Here is a 17078-nt window from a genome sequence, read left to right as displayed (position 1 = left end):
ATTCCTGGTACTGTGTGGTTTTCCCATATGTTGTAAATCCTGCCTCTATGATGTTAATGAGGGAGCATGGGTGGCAGTTGTGTTAGTAAGACAGGACTCAATCTATAAGAATGGATTGTATCCTGAGGCAATCTCTTGAGATATAAAAGACAGAAGTGAGCAGAGAGACAGGGGGACCTCATACCACCAAGAAAGCAGTGCCAGAAGCAGAGTGCGTCCTTTGGACCTGGGGTCCCTGCGTGGAGAAGCTCCTAGTCTGGGGGAACACTGATGAGAAGAAGGCCTACACAGACAGAAAGCCTTCCCCTGGAGCTGATGCCCTGAATTTGGACTTTTAGCCTACTTTACTGTGAGGAAATAAACTTCTCTCTGTTAAAGCCATCCACTTGTGGTATTTCTGTTATAGCAGCACTAGATGTCTAAGACGATGACCAGGGGTCCAATGTACACTGACTGACTATACTAAGTCTGAATTAGCCTGGTCTGGCAATGGTTAATACTTTGTTCAACTGCGCTGAGAAAGACAGCTTTTGTATTACTTGTTCTAAAATGTGTGCTGTTTATATTGTGTCATATTGGGAGAAATATGCTGCTATTACATAAATGAATCAAGACAAGTTACACACACATAAGATTGGACAAATGCAGCCCTGTGACCTACTCAGTTGGCTTGGATTAAGGAACAACTACAGTGGCTGGTTGGGATTTCTCCTCCAAGCAAGCCTGATCAATCTGCTGGGGGCAGCCCTACTACTAGCCCTTATTAAATGCAGCCTCAAATGATGCACAGATATAACATCCAACAGAGTTATGCACCAAACCATGGACATGCAGCTCAATGTCGAAAATGCGTGATGGCATACTGCTTTGATTCTTTTTCTGGCACTCTGATGGGAGTTAGGCGGTAGACTGTTGGGGGAATGGTCTGCCTCTACACCTCCCATCCAGGCTGCCTAAGTAAAGGCCTTGGGCCCAGAATATTCTCTGATAAGGAGGCTGGGAATTGGGTCACCTTCTCTCTGCTAGTTCTTTCTCCTTATCAGAGAAGCCCTCCCCCTATGCTGGGCACACAGTAACCTTCTCTGTCCCTTGCACATACGCAGACACCATACGGCACCTGGCCAACCCCACTCCTATAGCTGTTCCTGGCAGGGAGGGAATGGGGTCTCTTGTACTATGGGACAAGAGGGGAAACATGCCAGACTGTAAGAGCCAGCCTTGAGAGATGTACTGAAGGGGAAACAGGCTTTACGAGCCGAACATGAGCACCCTCATTTTGGTCCACAAGTTCACTACAGTTTGCTAAATCATCCTTATGTAAGTTCCTGGCATGCAGCCACTATTGTTCATCGCCACTATAAAACCTCTGCCCTCCCACTGCAGGGCATGGAGATCTGCTTTGGGTCCTGCGGCTGCCCAGGACTGCAGTGGGAGGGCAGAGGTTTTACAGTGGCGATGTATGTATGTAAGTCTCCCTAATAAACTCCTTTGCCACCACACTGGAGTTGCCCGCCTCTTTCTTCAGTCTCTCGGCACCCTCCATTTTTGGACACAAGTTTCATGTTAATTTTCCATGCCTGGATACCCAGATAAACTACAGTAACTTATTGAAGATGACACGGCTAGAGATGGAATCAAGACTAGATCTAACTCCTAATTCTGTGCTGTTTCCATTATACCATACTTGCTACCAATACTTTTTAGCAGCTCACAAAAGAAAAATAGGACAGGATTTAGAGAATTACAGAATAAAATGTGGGAATTTATTCATCCTAACCCCATCTCCCATTAATATAAATAATCAAGAACTGTACAAAATTTGTGAAAAAGTTAGCCAAGAACCATCTAGTTCAAACAGTTTTCGAGTTGACTGGCCTATAAAAGAAATGCAGTCTAAGAATGCTGGTTAAATGCATTTCACAAAGAGACATAAACATCCAAGTCTAGTCAAAGTGACTTTGAGATTAGGAAAATGAATAGATTAAACTATTAAATTGTATTGCCACCCATATGGAAAAAAAAAGTGTTAATACAAGCTCTGCAGCATATCTCAAAAAAAGAGAGGTCCAAACAGCAAGAATCTGCCAGTATTTATTTAGCACTTTCCAAAGAAGTGAGACTCTGAATCTGTAGATCGAACTATTAAAGTCAATAGAGAGACATACTTTCTTGAAGGGCAGGGTTGATTCTTTAGGCTTTTCCACGTCTCTCAAGACTATCCAATTACATTTGATTACCAAGCAACCTTTACATGACTTAACCCCACATACAGCCTAACCCCATCCAATCCTGAGTTTGGAACACTAGATTATTTAATCCTTCTCCTATTATAAATAAATAAATTGGCATTCTAAATTATACACCGGTTTTTGATTGCTTGATTAGCATGAGATAAACCCCAAGAATCTGCTGAGCTCTAAGAGTAGTGTAAAAAAAAGTTTGAAAGCCCAAAAAACTTAAAACCATACTCTAAACCAGTGACTGAAAAATGGGAGCTTACAGGCTATATTCGGGTCACAAATAGATTTTACTTAGTTTGCACAGCCAAAAAAAAGTCCTTTAAAAAACTCGATATTTCACGTAAAATGCATATTATCAGCTTCTTTTGAAAAATCTGAAGCTCTGGCAATATTAGGCCTGTACTGCCATATGGCAAAAACTGGCCAGAGCTAACTAGCCATTTGGAGTCCCTGGATGGTGCAAACGTTTAAGCACTCAACTACTAACTCAAAGGTTCAAACTCATCCAGACATCCCTCAGAAGAAAAGGCCTGGCAATCTGCCTCAGAAAGGTCACAGCCTTGAAAACCCTATGGAGTGCAGTTCTACTCTGCACACATGGGATCATCATGAGTTGGAATCGACTCAACAGCAACTAGTTTTTGGTTTGGTAATAGCCATTTATATGGAACTTTCACTCTTTATATGGGGCATTTGCTCTCCAGTTCATCATAGTTCCAATCACTCCTATATCCCTAACACTGAGGCCAAATGCCAATTGCCAAATATTATTATGCCTGCACTATTGTTTTTCTTAAACACTTCAAAGAACAAAGAAATGCCATACTTGCTAGACAAGAATTAACAGTGCAAATTTACAAAAAAAAAAAGTATAATACACTCTTCACATTAATGCAATAAAACAAAGCTAGGATCAAAAAAACCAATTTACCTTAATCTGAGTCTGTTCAATTGACTTTTCCCATATCTGTTGATCATATGCTCCAATCTGAAATAAGGAGCAGGCTATTTAAATGATGCAAAGGAAATCCTCATATTTAAGTCATGTCTCACAAAAGTCACAAAACTATTAAGCATCAATATGATACCTGAAAATGTTTTTGCTTCTCAGAGATAGAATAAATTAATATTTCCAAGGACTATTTCCTTCAAAACTCTAAAACAGCAAGATCTAAAACTAAATTAAAAATACTTATGCCCAAAATATTTCATATTAAACACTACCTTAAAAGATATTTCCACTTAAAGAAAACCTCAATAGGAAAACTAAAGAGGAATTCAAAGGCAATGACAGCTCAATAAGATTGCTGACAGTACCAATCTGAGCTGTGCAGACAAAGGTTTCATGTCCTTAAGAAACATCGGTCTGATCAGGAGCAAACTTTCAGAGCTTTGTCCTGGTGTTGAATATGCAGACTGTAGAAGGACTTGAAAATCTTATTCCGGGACCTGGAACTGGGTTTAAAAGACATAATGATCTCGTACATTGGTTTTTCCATTTATGCTGAGAAATACAGTAATACCTGGTGCTACCAAACTCAGGAGAAAGTAACGTGATATTCTTTGTGAACGCTTCTTCGCAGGAACTATATTTTATTAAAAAAAAATTGATATTACCTTCTTTTGGTACCACGATATAGCATCTCTCTCATTCGAGGCCATCTGTATCTCCAGCCAGAGAATGGGATTTCACTGAAAATGAAGGAAAGCCAGTTGGTCAGTCTGGTTGCTGAGGGACTCCCAGTTTGGTTAAGACTGGAAAACCGCTTCTCCCAGCCTCTCCATGAGCTGCTGACTGTGTCTTTCTCCGGCTGTTTGACAGGAAAAAAAAAAAAACAAAAACTGGCGCAGTGGCGACCGGAGAAACCTCTGTGTGATATTTTGTGCGAATGTGTTTCTGGATGCAGGGGAAAGGAACGTGAGGGGAGGTCGCTGAAGTTGACTTCAGCCCCCTCCTCCCCTTCCCGGGGCCCGGCTCTCACCTGGTGGCCGCTGCCCTGCAGTCCGGTGGCCGGGGCCCTTCTCCTCAGTGGCCCCGGCCCGGCCGTGGGACCCCGGGAGAAGCTGCGGGCCCGGCAGGCTGCATCTTTCCCCAGAGGCGGAGACGCCGGCGGGGCCGTTACCATGGAGACGCCGAAGGTCGCCCCAGCTTCTGAAGAAGCCGGCCGCCCAGCGCCCAGAGGAGGGCAGTCTTTTGCCACAGAAATCGCGCCCGCCAAACCCGACTTTGTACAGGGTCACCGAACTGACCATAAAATAAACAAAGAATAAGCTAGAAAAAGAGAGGAGAAAAAGCGAAGGGGGTCTTAGCTAGGCCGCCAGGCGCAACGGCAAAAGGCTTTTGTGCCCCACCGGAAAACGCAGGTGCAAAGGCCCCAGGGCCCGGAAGGCAGCGGCTTGGGAGCAGCGGGACTGTGAGCGGCCGCTCGTCCGCTCTGGGCCTGGCCGGGCCAGGCGGTGACTCAGCGGGCCGACAGCTGGGCGACAGCGGCCCTGCAGACCACCGCGGTGCCCGGCCACGGCTTCCGCTTTCCGGGTTTGGCTGAGAAGGTGGCTCCGCCCTCCGCCCGGGCCTCACTGCAGAGCCTGCGTCCAGGCTCCGGGATGAACGACTCGGAAGCCGCACTGCGATCCATGGCCAAGCGCAGCTCCCAGACTCCTCACATCACTCTTCAGGTCTCAGCTTAAAAGTCATTTTCATTGTAGCACTTATCACTGTTGAGAGGTTTCTTTGTGTTTAATATCGGTCTACCCCAGTGGGCTGTGGGTTAGAGGCTGGGATCTATCTAGCACGAGCCTGGCACATAGGTTCTCAGTATTTGTGAAATGAACGATTGTTCGTGTGAATTCACGCTGTCCTGGGACAAAGGGCTTGGCAGGCTGCGACTTAGTGACTTCCGTCCTTTCTCCTCGCTCAGCAGGTCTGGAACTTAAGCAAGGAAAGAGAAACAAAACCTGACCCAGTCACAGGAACACTTTCCCAAATAAGGCTAGGGGAAGGTGTAGGCGGGAAGAATTGTTTCTAGGTTAAGAATTTAAGCAAGTTGGTAAATGTCAGGAGAAACGCACGGTTGCGCCCCACACTGAATATTTAAGAATATGCTAATACGGTTTTAAAGCCACTTTCCTCCTCCCCTTCAACACGTTTTGCCATTAATGGAGCACTGACGCCTAGTGGCCATTTTCCTCACCTCACCTGAAGCAGTGTTCTGGCTTGCTTGGTAAAGCTAGTAACAGGTAAAGATTATAAGATAGAGAAGCCTTAGAGGTGCGGTAAACATTTCTTATAATCCATTAAGTTGGTGTACGGTGAAAATTCTTTTAGCGATGCGGAAAACCTACTAAGAATATAAAAGTAACTTTACAGGCCTGATTTTTTTTTAATTTCACTTTTTCACCCATACTTGATTTATATCACACACGTTGACGGTGCTTTCCTTTTCTGCTTTTGTTCCTTGACAGCTTTTCCCTTCCCTTAGAGCTAAACATTACAATTCTGTTGGGTTTCAAGACAAATGGCCAGTTTTGGAGGGAGGTGGGGAGACTTGGACAAATGAAAGTCAGTTTTGCTTATCTAAAATACTTGCTTTAAGACAAATTACATTAACAGCAAAAGCATTTTACTTCATTGAACAAGTGCACGAAAGAGGCTTTTGAGAAAGGGAGTGGAGGGAGAGTATCAGTTAAGTTGCAAACCATCTTTCAGAAGCCCTGTTACAAACTTCACTGCATACTGAGGCTGCCACTGAACAAAGCAAGCCTGGGGCTTGAACCCAGACGTACATTCAAATCACTGCTCCCACTTACTAGCTATGTGATCTTAGGCAGGTTATCCAACATACCAAGCCTGTTTCTCACCTGTATTATAGAGGTAATTACCTTCCTAATAAAGCCTTGGGAGAATTTAATGAGATAGCCTCATTTAAAGTGCCTGGCCCATTGCAGTTACACAATGTTAATTCCCTTCCTTTTACTTTCCTAATCAGAACTGAGGGCTGTCAGTAATTAGAACACGTACCTCAATTAAAGAGACTTCACACAAAACCTGATCAGAAAAAACCCATTGTGTGTCACTTAATATATCAATGGCATTAAGGTCTATATGCCATCTTCATTAATACTGCATGCACTTCCAGAAATATCTATGTCACCAGCAAGAAAACTGAAGATTGTTCTCACGAGTAGACGTAAGCCAATTTAAGTAGCAGCAGCAGGCATAACTGCCATAAATGCCAAATGTAATATTTCTTCTTCCCATAAGCTAGTTGCATCTCAGTACTGATTTAATTTTTCCCAGATTATCTATGCCCTTTGGGAAAAAAAAGTCAGAAGAGTTTTCAAAAATATTAGAAAATATTAGGGGATAAGGAGCCCTGGTGGTGCAATGGTTAAGCACTCGGCTGCGAACCAAAAGGTCAGCATTCGAACCTAGGAGTGGCTCCATGGGAGAAAAGACCTGGTGATCTGCTCCTGTAAAGATTACAAACCCTATAGGGCAGTTCTACTCTGTCCTATAGGGTCACTCTAAGTCGGAATCAATTTGACAGCACACAACAACAGAGAGGGGAGGGAATTACTAAACCTCTAAAAACAGTTTCCAGGTATCTAGAATTCACATATATGTGCTATTCATTTTATGATGAAACATCAGTAAAGGACAAATCAGACTTTGTTTATTAAAAAAATACTTTACAGGAAAAAAAAAAACCTCTATGCATTCCATTGTCCTATTTTACAAAGAAATAGCTTAACAATTTAACACACTTAGACAGCTACAAAAAAAGCACTGTGTTAAAAGGATTATTATTCACACAAATTTAAATTTAAGACTATTCATTAAAAACTTTTTTAAAACACTTGTTAATGTCAATAAAACTAAGGCCACACAACGCAAATAGTCCACCAGGCAAATTATACATTTCATCTATATGCAAAGACCTCTTAGATAAATTAAAGCCACGGGAAAAAAAGTCTTAGCTGCCAATCAAAATGGAGTTTAGTCACAGAAAACACTATTACATGAAAATTTACAACATGTGATAGAAGTATACATAAGTATTTTAGAGAGAATTGAAAGTGCTATATTAAGAGACAGTGGTCTCCTCAACTACATGCACAAGTGGATCCTAAAAAAATATGAAGAAAATGGAAGGCCATAATATTTATGGAGAGATACTTGCTTTTAAAGCAACAAACTTTCAGGATGAGGACAGGTCCCTTAGGTGCTAAAGAAAAAAATGTGTCTTGTGCATTTCCACTATCTACTGCATGACCAATAAATACAGATACAACCTGTTTCAAAAAAAATACAATTCAGCAAAAAGGTGAACTTCTGACATGTGCTAGTGAAAGGTTCTTTTTTTGTAACCTGTAGCATTGATAAAATAGACTCAATTATCCTAAAGGTATAAATGCAAATTAAATTTTTAATGGCAAATACAGATGAAAATTTTATGGGCTAGTATTGATGATCAAGAATATATTCACCAAGGGTTTTCTTGGATTTGGGAGTCTTGTTCCTATATTAGCTTGCATTCTAGACAGAAATATTTATATAGGGAAAGGCAATAAGTAAGTTTCCCCAGGGATTGTTAGTGTGAACTTTATGCCTATTAAGACTGAGGCAAGACATCTTTTCCTAAGGTTTAGTAAAGAATTTTATTTAGTAAGCTCCTTTTTCCCCCTACAAGTGGTTGTAATATTAGTCAACTGACGTTCCAACTGTCTCTAAGAGGAAAGGGCACTTTTCAAAAGTCTTTAATTAAAAACAATAAAGTACCAGTTAAATTCTAAGTTATGAATAAGCAAATTAAAAGTACAATGACACCTAGGAGTTCATATTTAAAGAGTTAAAACTTTGGAGGGGGAACTAATATGTAGGTTTTTATTATTGCTTTATGAATTTGGGATACCTTTGAATCATAATCCTACTCCTAGCATATCCTGGTAATTACAGAATGACCTCTGGGGCTGGGGGGGAAGACTTTTTTAATGGATACCATAAAATCATTCTACTTACTAAGTTAGGAATATTCATTTATTGGGTCCTTTCCGTAAGAACATTTTAAAAATATCCCTCTGCTCCACAAAATACTAAAACTTATAGCCACATTCTGCAAGTAATCTCAGAGTTGGCACAACAGATAATATATCAAAAAGGAAGATCAGCTTAAATTTCAGTTACAACTTCACTGCCATCACTACTTTACAAATCAGAAGATGCCAGATTGCTCCATGCCTCACTCCACCAAACCAAATAATTTAATGATTTAGAAAAGTTGCAGTCATTTGTATCACTAAACTAGGATACAGCTTTGAAAGCAGTAAGAAACTCAAAATTGCCACTTTTTATATTCATCAGTCGTTAAAGCATGCTATTAAAATCTAATACTTACATAGGACATTCAGTGTTTCCAGATACATTACTAGCTAAATGTTTCTCTCTCCATTCTACTGCAATTCTAACATACAATGAATTTATTAGTACATGATTTTAAACATTATTATACTCCTTTAATGTGTTTATATTGGAGGTGAGGGTAGAATGTTTTATAAAAGGAAAATGGGGATTAGCATTTGATTGTAAGGTCTTTGCAGATCCGCTGGTTCCTGAGTGATTATACACAGTGCTGGCTGTCAGGAGACAGTCTCCTTGTTTATTAGCAATAACCAGCTTAGATGACAGATGGCATCTGCTGGATGGCAAGTGGGAGATGGGGGAATTGGATCTTGGAAGACAAGAAAAAGAAAAATAAAAAAAGTTTTTGCTTTAACAACCTTGCTCTTCATGATTATTTCAAAAAGCAAATGTTGCCTGAGAAGAATTTTACTTTGTACAGCCTGGTAAAGCTCTATGAAATTCTTCTGAACAGAAAAAACAAAAACAAGAAATAACCCAAACCACACACTTTGTGATTAATCCCTTCCCCCCTACCCAAACTTAAAAAAAAAAAAAAAAAAACCCCTCAAAGGCAGGTCCCTTAAAAACTAGTCTTGATAAACTAGAATTTACCCCAGAATTTATACCCAAGATTTAAAAACACCCCTGCAATAATCACATTACCTTTCATACCATTCTAATTACCTTATTTACAAAGATAACTAAAACCAACATCACTTCCAATTCATAAATGGTTTACATTGAAATGTGTTTCTCTATTTGTCTTCATTCTTTGTAACAAAGAATACATACATATACATATATATAAGGAATAATACAGATTCTAACTAATCACTGCAGTATTTGCTGATGGTTACTTTTCTATCGGTTTACAGTGACCTCTATACTTTGCTAATATGCATTTAACTACACAACAATATTGCACAAAGTAATATTTATATAAGATTTAACCTATTTCAGAATCTTTTAGAGAAAATTCATATTTGATATTTCAAAAGATGCAGCTAAGTTTTCATGGTGACAGACATAATAAAGCAGCATCTTTTTTGTTTTTTTTTTTTTTTGCCTATGTTAATGTAAGTGTTCCTAATCTCACCCTCCAGGAAAAAAAAATCTCCAGATTGCACTATAACCAGGTAGATAACAAGAATCTGGTCTTAGGTGTGGGGAATACTCCTCCTTTAATAAACAAAAGGTCTATTGTATTATTAACTAAGAGAAAGTGAAATGTGTATCAGATTGACATTCTAAAATAATAGAAAGTTAAGACCACACTAGCTATAAACAGTGCCTTTTTGAAAAAAAGAAAAATTTAAATACTCAGGCACTAAGCATTAGGCTACCTGAAACTCTAGGATTAAGTCTAGTGCCATATCTTATTAGAAAGTAGCAACACAGTAATAGTGAATAAACCCAGATATTCACTAGTTAAAATTATGAATTGAAGTATAGCAATAATACATCTTTATCATGAAGAGGGTGATGCCAGATGACAAGAATAGTTTTACCAAAGTTTTTGATGCTCAGAATATGGCAGCCGCATGAAAGAATGATATCATTCTTTAAGTTTGATACTCGTGATGAGTTTAGGAAGCAAAAGAATCCACACAAAATGTGAGGATGTGAGGAAGCAGAGCAATAGAGTATCATGTCAGCATTATCTCTTTTACTGAAAATGTCTTCTACAGTTACCAGGTTATTCTAGAAGAGATTAATGAACCATGGATAATGAATGACCAAGGACTATTCATCTTTAGATTTTTTAATTGAAATATCCACTGGGCTTTAAATAACAGATACCAAAAAAAAAGAAAGAAAAGAAAAAAAAAGCAGTGCTGTGCTTTCTCTTTTGTTAAAAAACCAGAGAGTCACTGAATTTTCCTTAGAAACTACTTGTTCTTTGTGGTTGGAACTAAATAACTTACTTGCCCGTGTGCAAGATGCAGAACTCTTTCCTGCAACCTATGCCATTTTTACTGTAGAACTGAACCTGTGCCATAAAGACACAGTACAAATCCATGAATCTGATCTTCTATCATAAATGCAGCAAATATGGCAAGAGTCAAGGCAAGATAAAATTAAGGGAAGTGAATAACTTACCAAATTAAGAATCTGTTATTCCAGAGAATTCTCATTTTGATTTGAAGAAGAGATTGAATTGTTACCTCACACCTTAAAACAGAAAGTAGCAGCAGACCCACTATTACATACTGTACTAACGGGATAAGATACAACTCTTAACTTTGCATAATCTGTGTAAAAAAGATATGCTTGACATTTGTGGAATGTCATTTCTCTTTATAGAATTATAGGCAAGATTTCTCCAATAAAACTTAACTTAAGCCAGTTATAAAACTATAACTTCACATCAAAATTTAAAAAAGTTAAAAAATGTGTTTGAATATGTACATATCACACAGGAGTGCCTGAATGTTCCTGCAGATTATGTTGCTGGTCAGATTCCAGTCTACTTTCCACCTTCAAAGCTGGAATAGGCTGAGTCATCTGATCTTGGGGTAGATTAAGTTCTGACGAAGACGGGCAGGATGATGTTGTCAAAAGCTGCATCTCTGTGCATGTTTCTTCAGATTCAGTTTTTAGCCTCAGACACTGGGAGTCAACTTCTAATTCTCGCTTTCCAGTTAAACCACAGTCCATGTTAGAAGTGCTTTCTGTGTTTTGAGGGGCTTCCACAATAGGGTGGTACTGTTTAAGCCTTATATGCCAGGCTAAACTGCACACTGCTGACACTGTTTTGAACTGATGAATGACATTTCTGGGGATGAAGTAGATATCATTGTCGCATAGCTGAATTCTAGCATAACGAATGCCTTCCCGCCTCATTTGGTTTAGTTTAGCTTCATCCACCCACTGTACACACTGAAGAGAGGAAAAAAGGTGCATGGTACTTAAATAAATACACCATAATTTAGTCAAATAAAATATTATAATTAGCACAGGAAAACAGTGGGGCCAAAGTATGTTATAACAACAAAAATAAAAATAAGCAATATTCAATGGAATACAGCTTTCTAAAATTTCCTGTAATGCTTGGGAAACATTTTCCTTCGTATTTTACTACCTCTCTAGTAACAAAGAGCCCTGGTGGCACACTGGTTGAGAGCTTGGCTGCTAACCAAAAAAGGTCAGCAGTTCGAATCTGCCAGCCGCTCCTTGGAAACCCTATGGGGCAGTTCTACTCTGTCCTATAGGGTTGCTATGAGTCGGAATCAACTCGACGGCAACAGGTTTGGTTCGATTTTTTGATTCTAGTAACAAAATACAGTTAAAGTCAGGATGGCCCAGGGGATCATTTAAATAAGTATTTCAAAGCATAGCTAAATATCAATATTCTTTGCCACGCATAAGGCAGCATTTCCCTCAGTGTGCTTTGATCTTTTGCAGGCAAGGGCACATAGCTGTCCATGGTCAGAACTGACCAGCCTAAGTCCTGTAATCATCCCAGGCCCACCTGGCACCTCAAAGATTGAAGGGACCTCAAGTATTCTGCTTGGGAAGCTCTGCTTTAAACGATTTTCAACACACACCTCCCCTGCCCCTCCCACCACACACAGCCTACATACCCAACTATAAGACAAAATGCAAAATAAAATGGGTACAGATATTTATTTTCAATATCTCATTCAAATGGTAATAAAAAGGCAAAAGTTATTACCTGGGAAACTGGAGGTTCATGAAGGTCTAACTGAAGTCTCTGTACAACATCAGTAAAATCCTCAGCATGAAAACAAATCACGTCTTTGGTTATGCGAGGTTGGTCACTCCTATGATTAACAAAATTAAGTTTTAGGGACAAACATCTCACAATGGAAAATGATGACAGTTTTCCTGTTCCTGGAAATGCTACCACCAGCACAGGAACAGATGCATAGTTCCTAAGGACTAAGTATGCATTTGCTTCTTTAATCAATTTTTTAAAAAATTAACAAACACCAATGAAGCTGTCTTAAAAAAAAAAACAAAAAACTGAAAATCAGAGTAGTTGTAGCAAAATGTCAAACAACAATGGCTAAAAACAAATAGTTTTATTCTAAATTAGTTGTACTTGCAGCCCTCCCACCACTTTGCCCCACCATCTCCACACCACCTTATAATGTTATCATCAAGAGGGGATGCAGTGGAGAGAACACATCTCAGCCACATAAATACCACACCTTCTAGTTTTCAAGGGCATAGTGGTTAACAGCTCAGCTGCTAACCAACAGGTCAGCAGTTCAAATCTACCAGCCGCTCCTTGGAAACCCTATGGGGCAGTTCTACTCTGTTCTACAGGGTCACTATGAGTCAGGATTGACTCAACAGCAATGGGTTTGGTTTTGTTTTGTTTTCTAGTTTTCAAAGTAGAGGAAAAAACTGAATAATCTTTAACTTGAAATATTTACTATCAAGTCATGACTGAACTATACATTTAAAAAAGTAATACTGAATATATAATATATATATTAATATATATAAAGAGAGGGGCCTGAAGGGTCATGAATATGAAAAACAAAGCAAAATACAGTTTTTAAATAAGTTAACCTCCATGTGCTGAACTTTGTTGAAACTGAGCACCAATTTTTTTTAATAAAGTCCACATTTTCTTAGACAATGTTAGCCAACCTTGCAGTTGAGTCCTTTTAACTTACCATTCACCAAACTGTACAGCTTTCAAAACCCCAACAGCAGCCGTACTCTGCCAGTCAAACCCCTGACCTACATGATCAGCATGAGCTCTTGTCCTATCTTCAAAGAGGACTTCACGGGGTTCACTGGTCCGAGGTAGGTACTGCAGATTTTTAATTTCATTCATTGATCTAGAGTTCATTTGGTTGTGAAGCAAAGAGAAAGCAAGGCATAAAGAGATGATGAAAAAAAAAAAGTATTAATAATGGTTGAAAAGGGTTCAATGATTTTGATCATTAGCATTTAACACACTATATTGTAACTCTTAATGTGATGACCTTCCTCTCCCTGTAGGCCATAAGTAGAAATTACATCTTTGATAAGATTCAAATGTAGTGTTTGAATCTATAAAAATCAGTTGTCTAGCAAGAAAAAATACAAAGTTTAAGGCAATATGTTTCTTTACCCTTATTTCTCTCTCTCAAAATATCCTACTAGACCTCTGGCTCAAGATGGTAAAATGACCACCTACATGATCTCCTCCTTCCACATTAAAATGAAAGTAAAAGGCTTCAAACTAATATGGTAGGAGTGAGGGGCAGGGGATGGGGGTACAGAAAAAACAAAATTAGTCATGAGTTGAAAACTGCTGATACTGGGTGATGAGTACAAGGGGATTATTATATTATTCTACTACTTTTTTCTGTGCTCAAAAATTTCTTAAACAATTTAAAGATGATAGTAAAGGAATGAATAAGAAACAACAAAGGTAACAGGAAATGAATTGGTGAATGAGCAATATCAACAAATTTCTGGAAGACTGAAAGTAATTACTAGTGTCCTGAACTAATAAAACTGAGCAAAGAAAGCCACAGGCCTAGAATACACAAGAGGAACTGCAGGCAAAAAGGCAGCAGGCCTGCCCAACAGACTCTGGAGAAGCCTAAAACTCAGACAAGCCAGTCATAATGGAGAGAAATGAAGTGAGGCTGAAACAAGGGGAATTAATGTAGAATTGTACAAATGAACCAGTCAGCTTCCACACCAAGCAGGCAGAAATGTGAACAGTCAGGCATTTACCCCCATATGGTGGACGATGGGGTGCCTTACCAGCATCCATCCCTCTCCTTTATTTCCCTGACAGAACCCTGATTTTGATTAGGTATCTACTTCTACCCCATATGTGACCTCATTCACAAACTCCAGACGTAGGTTCTGATGAGTCTGGACAAACTGGGGTAAGCTCATTTTCCTTTCCAGTAACTGACTGAGGATCTAATTCTGGATAATAATGAGAGAAGAAATCCGCTTAAGAGACTTCTGGGAAGTTTCCTAGCTCTTAAGAAAGAAGGTCAAGAAAAGATAGCCTCTTCTACGAGATACAACCAGATCCAGATATGATGCATAGAACTGGGAGCCAGGGAGTACAAAGCCTAGGCAAAAAGAATGAGTCAAGAGAAGAAAAGGACCTAATTCCTTTAGGAATCATTAAGCCTCAGACTGTATGGTACCTGGAACAAACCTACTCCGGGCTTCTTGATACATAAGATAATAAACATTTTATGGTATTAATCTGTTTGAGTCAAGATTTTTGATGCCTGTGGCTGAAAGCATCCTAACTACTAAACTTCACCCAAAAACACAGCATGTTCTGTAAAGAAATTGAACCTGCCGTAAGAACCAAACTAGTGTAATCCTCTGGCACATGGGCATGTCCGTTAATGTCCAGCTCTATGCCTGTCAATTCTAAAGTGAAACCTGCTGTTGACAAGCATCATCTACATATAAACAGAACTCCCAGTAAGTCCAATGCTTTATTTCTAAGGATGAATGGGGCAACCAAGAATCACCAGATATTTGAAGACAGCCTTTAACAGTCTGACAGAGAAAGACCAAAATAAACAATGCTGAAATTTAAAAATTCAACCGAAAGGTCAGAAGACAAAAGTCAAGTAAATGTTGCAGAATCAAAAGCAAAAAGATAACAGGAAATATGAGGACAATCAAACTAGGAGATCTATTATTCAACCAACAGTAGTTTAAGGGATAACAGAAAATGGAGAAGAAATTATCAAAACAATTAAGCAAGAAAATTTTCCATAAATGGAGACATAAATCTTTAAAGGCCCACCAGACACCAAAGAGAATAATTTAAAAAACAAGAAAAGACCCATCACTGTGAAATTTCAGAATACCAATGATAAACAGAAGATGCCATAAGTTTTCAGAAAGGGGGGAAAAAAAATCGGTCACCTACAAAAGAATAAAAATTACACTGGCATTAAGACTTCTCATAAACAATATGAGATGCCAGAAGACACTGGCAAATGCCAAAAACTCTGGGGAAAATACAACCTCCGGACCCAGCTAAACTATGAATCATATATGTTACTTTATTGTTGGGTGCTATCCAGTCAATTCCAACTCATAGCGACCCCATGTAACAGAGTAGAATTGCCCCACAGAGTTTTCTTGGCTGTAGTCCTTACAGAAGCAGGGCTCATTATCAATCATATATAACAACAGAAAAAGAATTTTTCAGACATATAATGACTAAGAATACTTCCCTTTTCTTAGAAAATTACCTGAGAATGTGATCAAGCAAAAGAGGGAAATAAACCTAGGAAGGCAACAACTTTCATTAGCAGCAAAGTATTAAATGGGAAGTCCCAGGTTGATAAGTGTAAAACAAGTCATTCACACTGAAGCAGAAGAACATACAGCATGGAAAGATCTCCAGGTAAAAAAGTGATCTGACAGGGCAGTCAGTATGACTGAAACTCCAGAAAGACTTGGGGATATGATAATAATACAGGATGCAAAGGGAAAATCTAACTACCAATACCCTCAAAGACAAAAAAAAAAAAAAACAAAGCCATATAAGAAAGTTGTAGTCAAACAGATGAGAAAGAATGGATGTTAACAAAGAGAAAAAGTAAGAAGATGAAGACATTAGCAGTACAGTCAAGACAAGTTTATGACCCTCCTCAAAAAAGGCTGATCAGAAACTGTAGAGAAAACAGAACAAATTTAAAAAACAAAAAACATGATCCAAATATGAAACAAACTGTGGGATGATTTTTTTGATTATCTACGTGAAATATAGGAAGGAACCTTTTGCATAGTCTTCTTATGAGTGGCAATATAACATTGGAACCTTAGAAGAGATATTTTTAGTCTACTAGTTGGGTCTACAGTAAACTTACCTAATCATAATATTATGCCATTTACTCACTTTCTAGTTTTAGAATCCACCTACAGACAAAGCATGTAAGACTTAAATTATGGTTTTAAAGCAGAATATGAATTAATCTCAATAAAGTAAAATTACAACTGACAGAAAGTAGAAGTGGGCAAAGTAGGGGCACCATTTCTTTATCTTACTAACTGGGGAGTCATAAAATACTTTCTACAGTTAATAAAACAACAAAGAGATTTAATATATATTATTTAATGTTACCAAGGTAACAAAGTAAAGTGGTTATTTAATTATTTGAGGAACAAGTGGAGGGAAGAAATCCCCATCTATTGTACCAAGAAATCAACACACTGTCAAAGCCTTAAAAAAAAAAGGCACTAAAAACAGAAATGGTTTTTGCCTCTGGTAAAAATGTGTTTGCCTCAAGGATTTGAACAGGCACTTCGCCAAAGAAGATACTCAAGTGGCTAACAGACAGATGAAGAAATGCTGATGATCATTAGCCATTAGAGAAATGTAGATCAAAACTACAATGAGATATCATCTCACCCCAACAAGACTAGCATTAATCCAAAAAACACAAAATAATAAATGCTGGAGAGGTTGTGGAGAG

The 17078-nt window shown here is 38.7% G+C and overlaps 2 protein-coding genes across 7 annotated transcripts in view; both read right to left on the bottom strand.

The window, feature by feature from the left end:
• The window catches only part of PHTF1 (putative homeodomain transcription factor 1), a 54596-nt gene extending 42172 nt beyond the window's left edge, over positions 1-12424 (bottom strand). For 4 of the 6 annotated variants that reach the window (XM_023734913.1, XM_023734912.1, XM_023734907.1 and 1 more), the window contains exons 1-3: positions 4223-4639; positions 3858-3932; positions 3172-3228 (exon numbers count right to left, since the gene is read on the bottom strand). In XM_023734913.1, the coding sequence (XP_023590681.1) occupies positions 3172-3228; positions 3858-3902 (102 nt within the window). In that variant the 5' untranslated portion in view covers positions 3903-3932; positions 4223-4639. Of the gene's footprint in view, positions 1-3171; positions 3229-3557; positions 3696-3857; positions 3933-4222; positions 4640-12316 lie in introns of those variants that run through there. The other 2 variants (XM_023734909.1, XM_023734910.1) reach the window with 2 other exon arrangements.
• RSBN1 (round spermatid basic protein 1) overlaps positions 6892-17078 on the bottom strand; it is a 46566-nt gene continuing 36379 nt past the window's right edge. Inside the window, exons 5-7 of the mRNA XM_004380390.1 lie at positions 13290-13457; positions 12317-12425; positions 6892-11520 (exon numbers count right to left, since the gene is read on the bottom strand). Of these exons, the coding sequence (XP_004380447.1) occupies positions 11053-11520; positions 12317-12425; positions 13290-13457 (745 nt within the window). The 3' untranslated portion in view covers positions 6892-11052. The remainder of the gene's footprint in view (positions 11521-12316; positions 12426-13289; positions 13458-17078) is intronic.

The sequence above is a fragment of the Trichechus manatus genome, unplaced genomic scaffold, assembly GCF_000243295.1.
Source record: "Trichechus manatus latirostris isolate Lorelei unplaced genomic scaffold, TriManLat1.0 scaffold00073, whole genome shotgun sequence".
Lineage (NCBI taxonomy): Eukaryota > Metazoa > Chordata > Mammalia > Sirenia > Trichechidae > Trichechus > Trichechus manatus.
The sequence above is the reverse complement of the archived record's forward strand: the minus strand, read 5'-3'. Positions and strand labels throughout refer to the sequence as shown.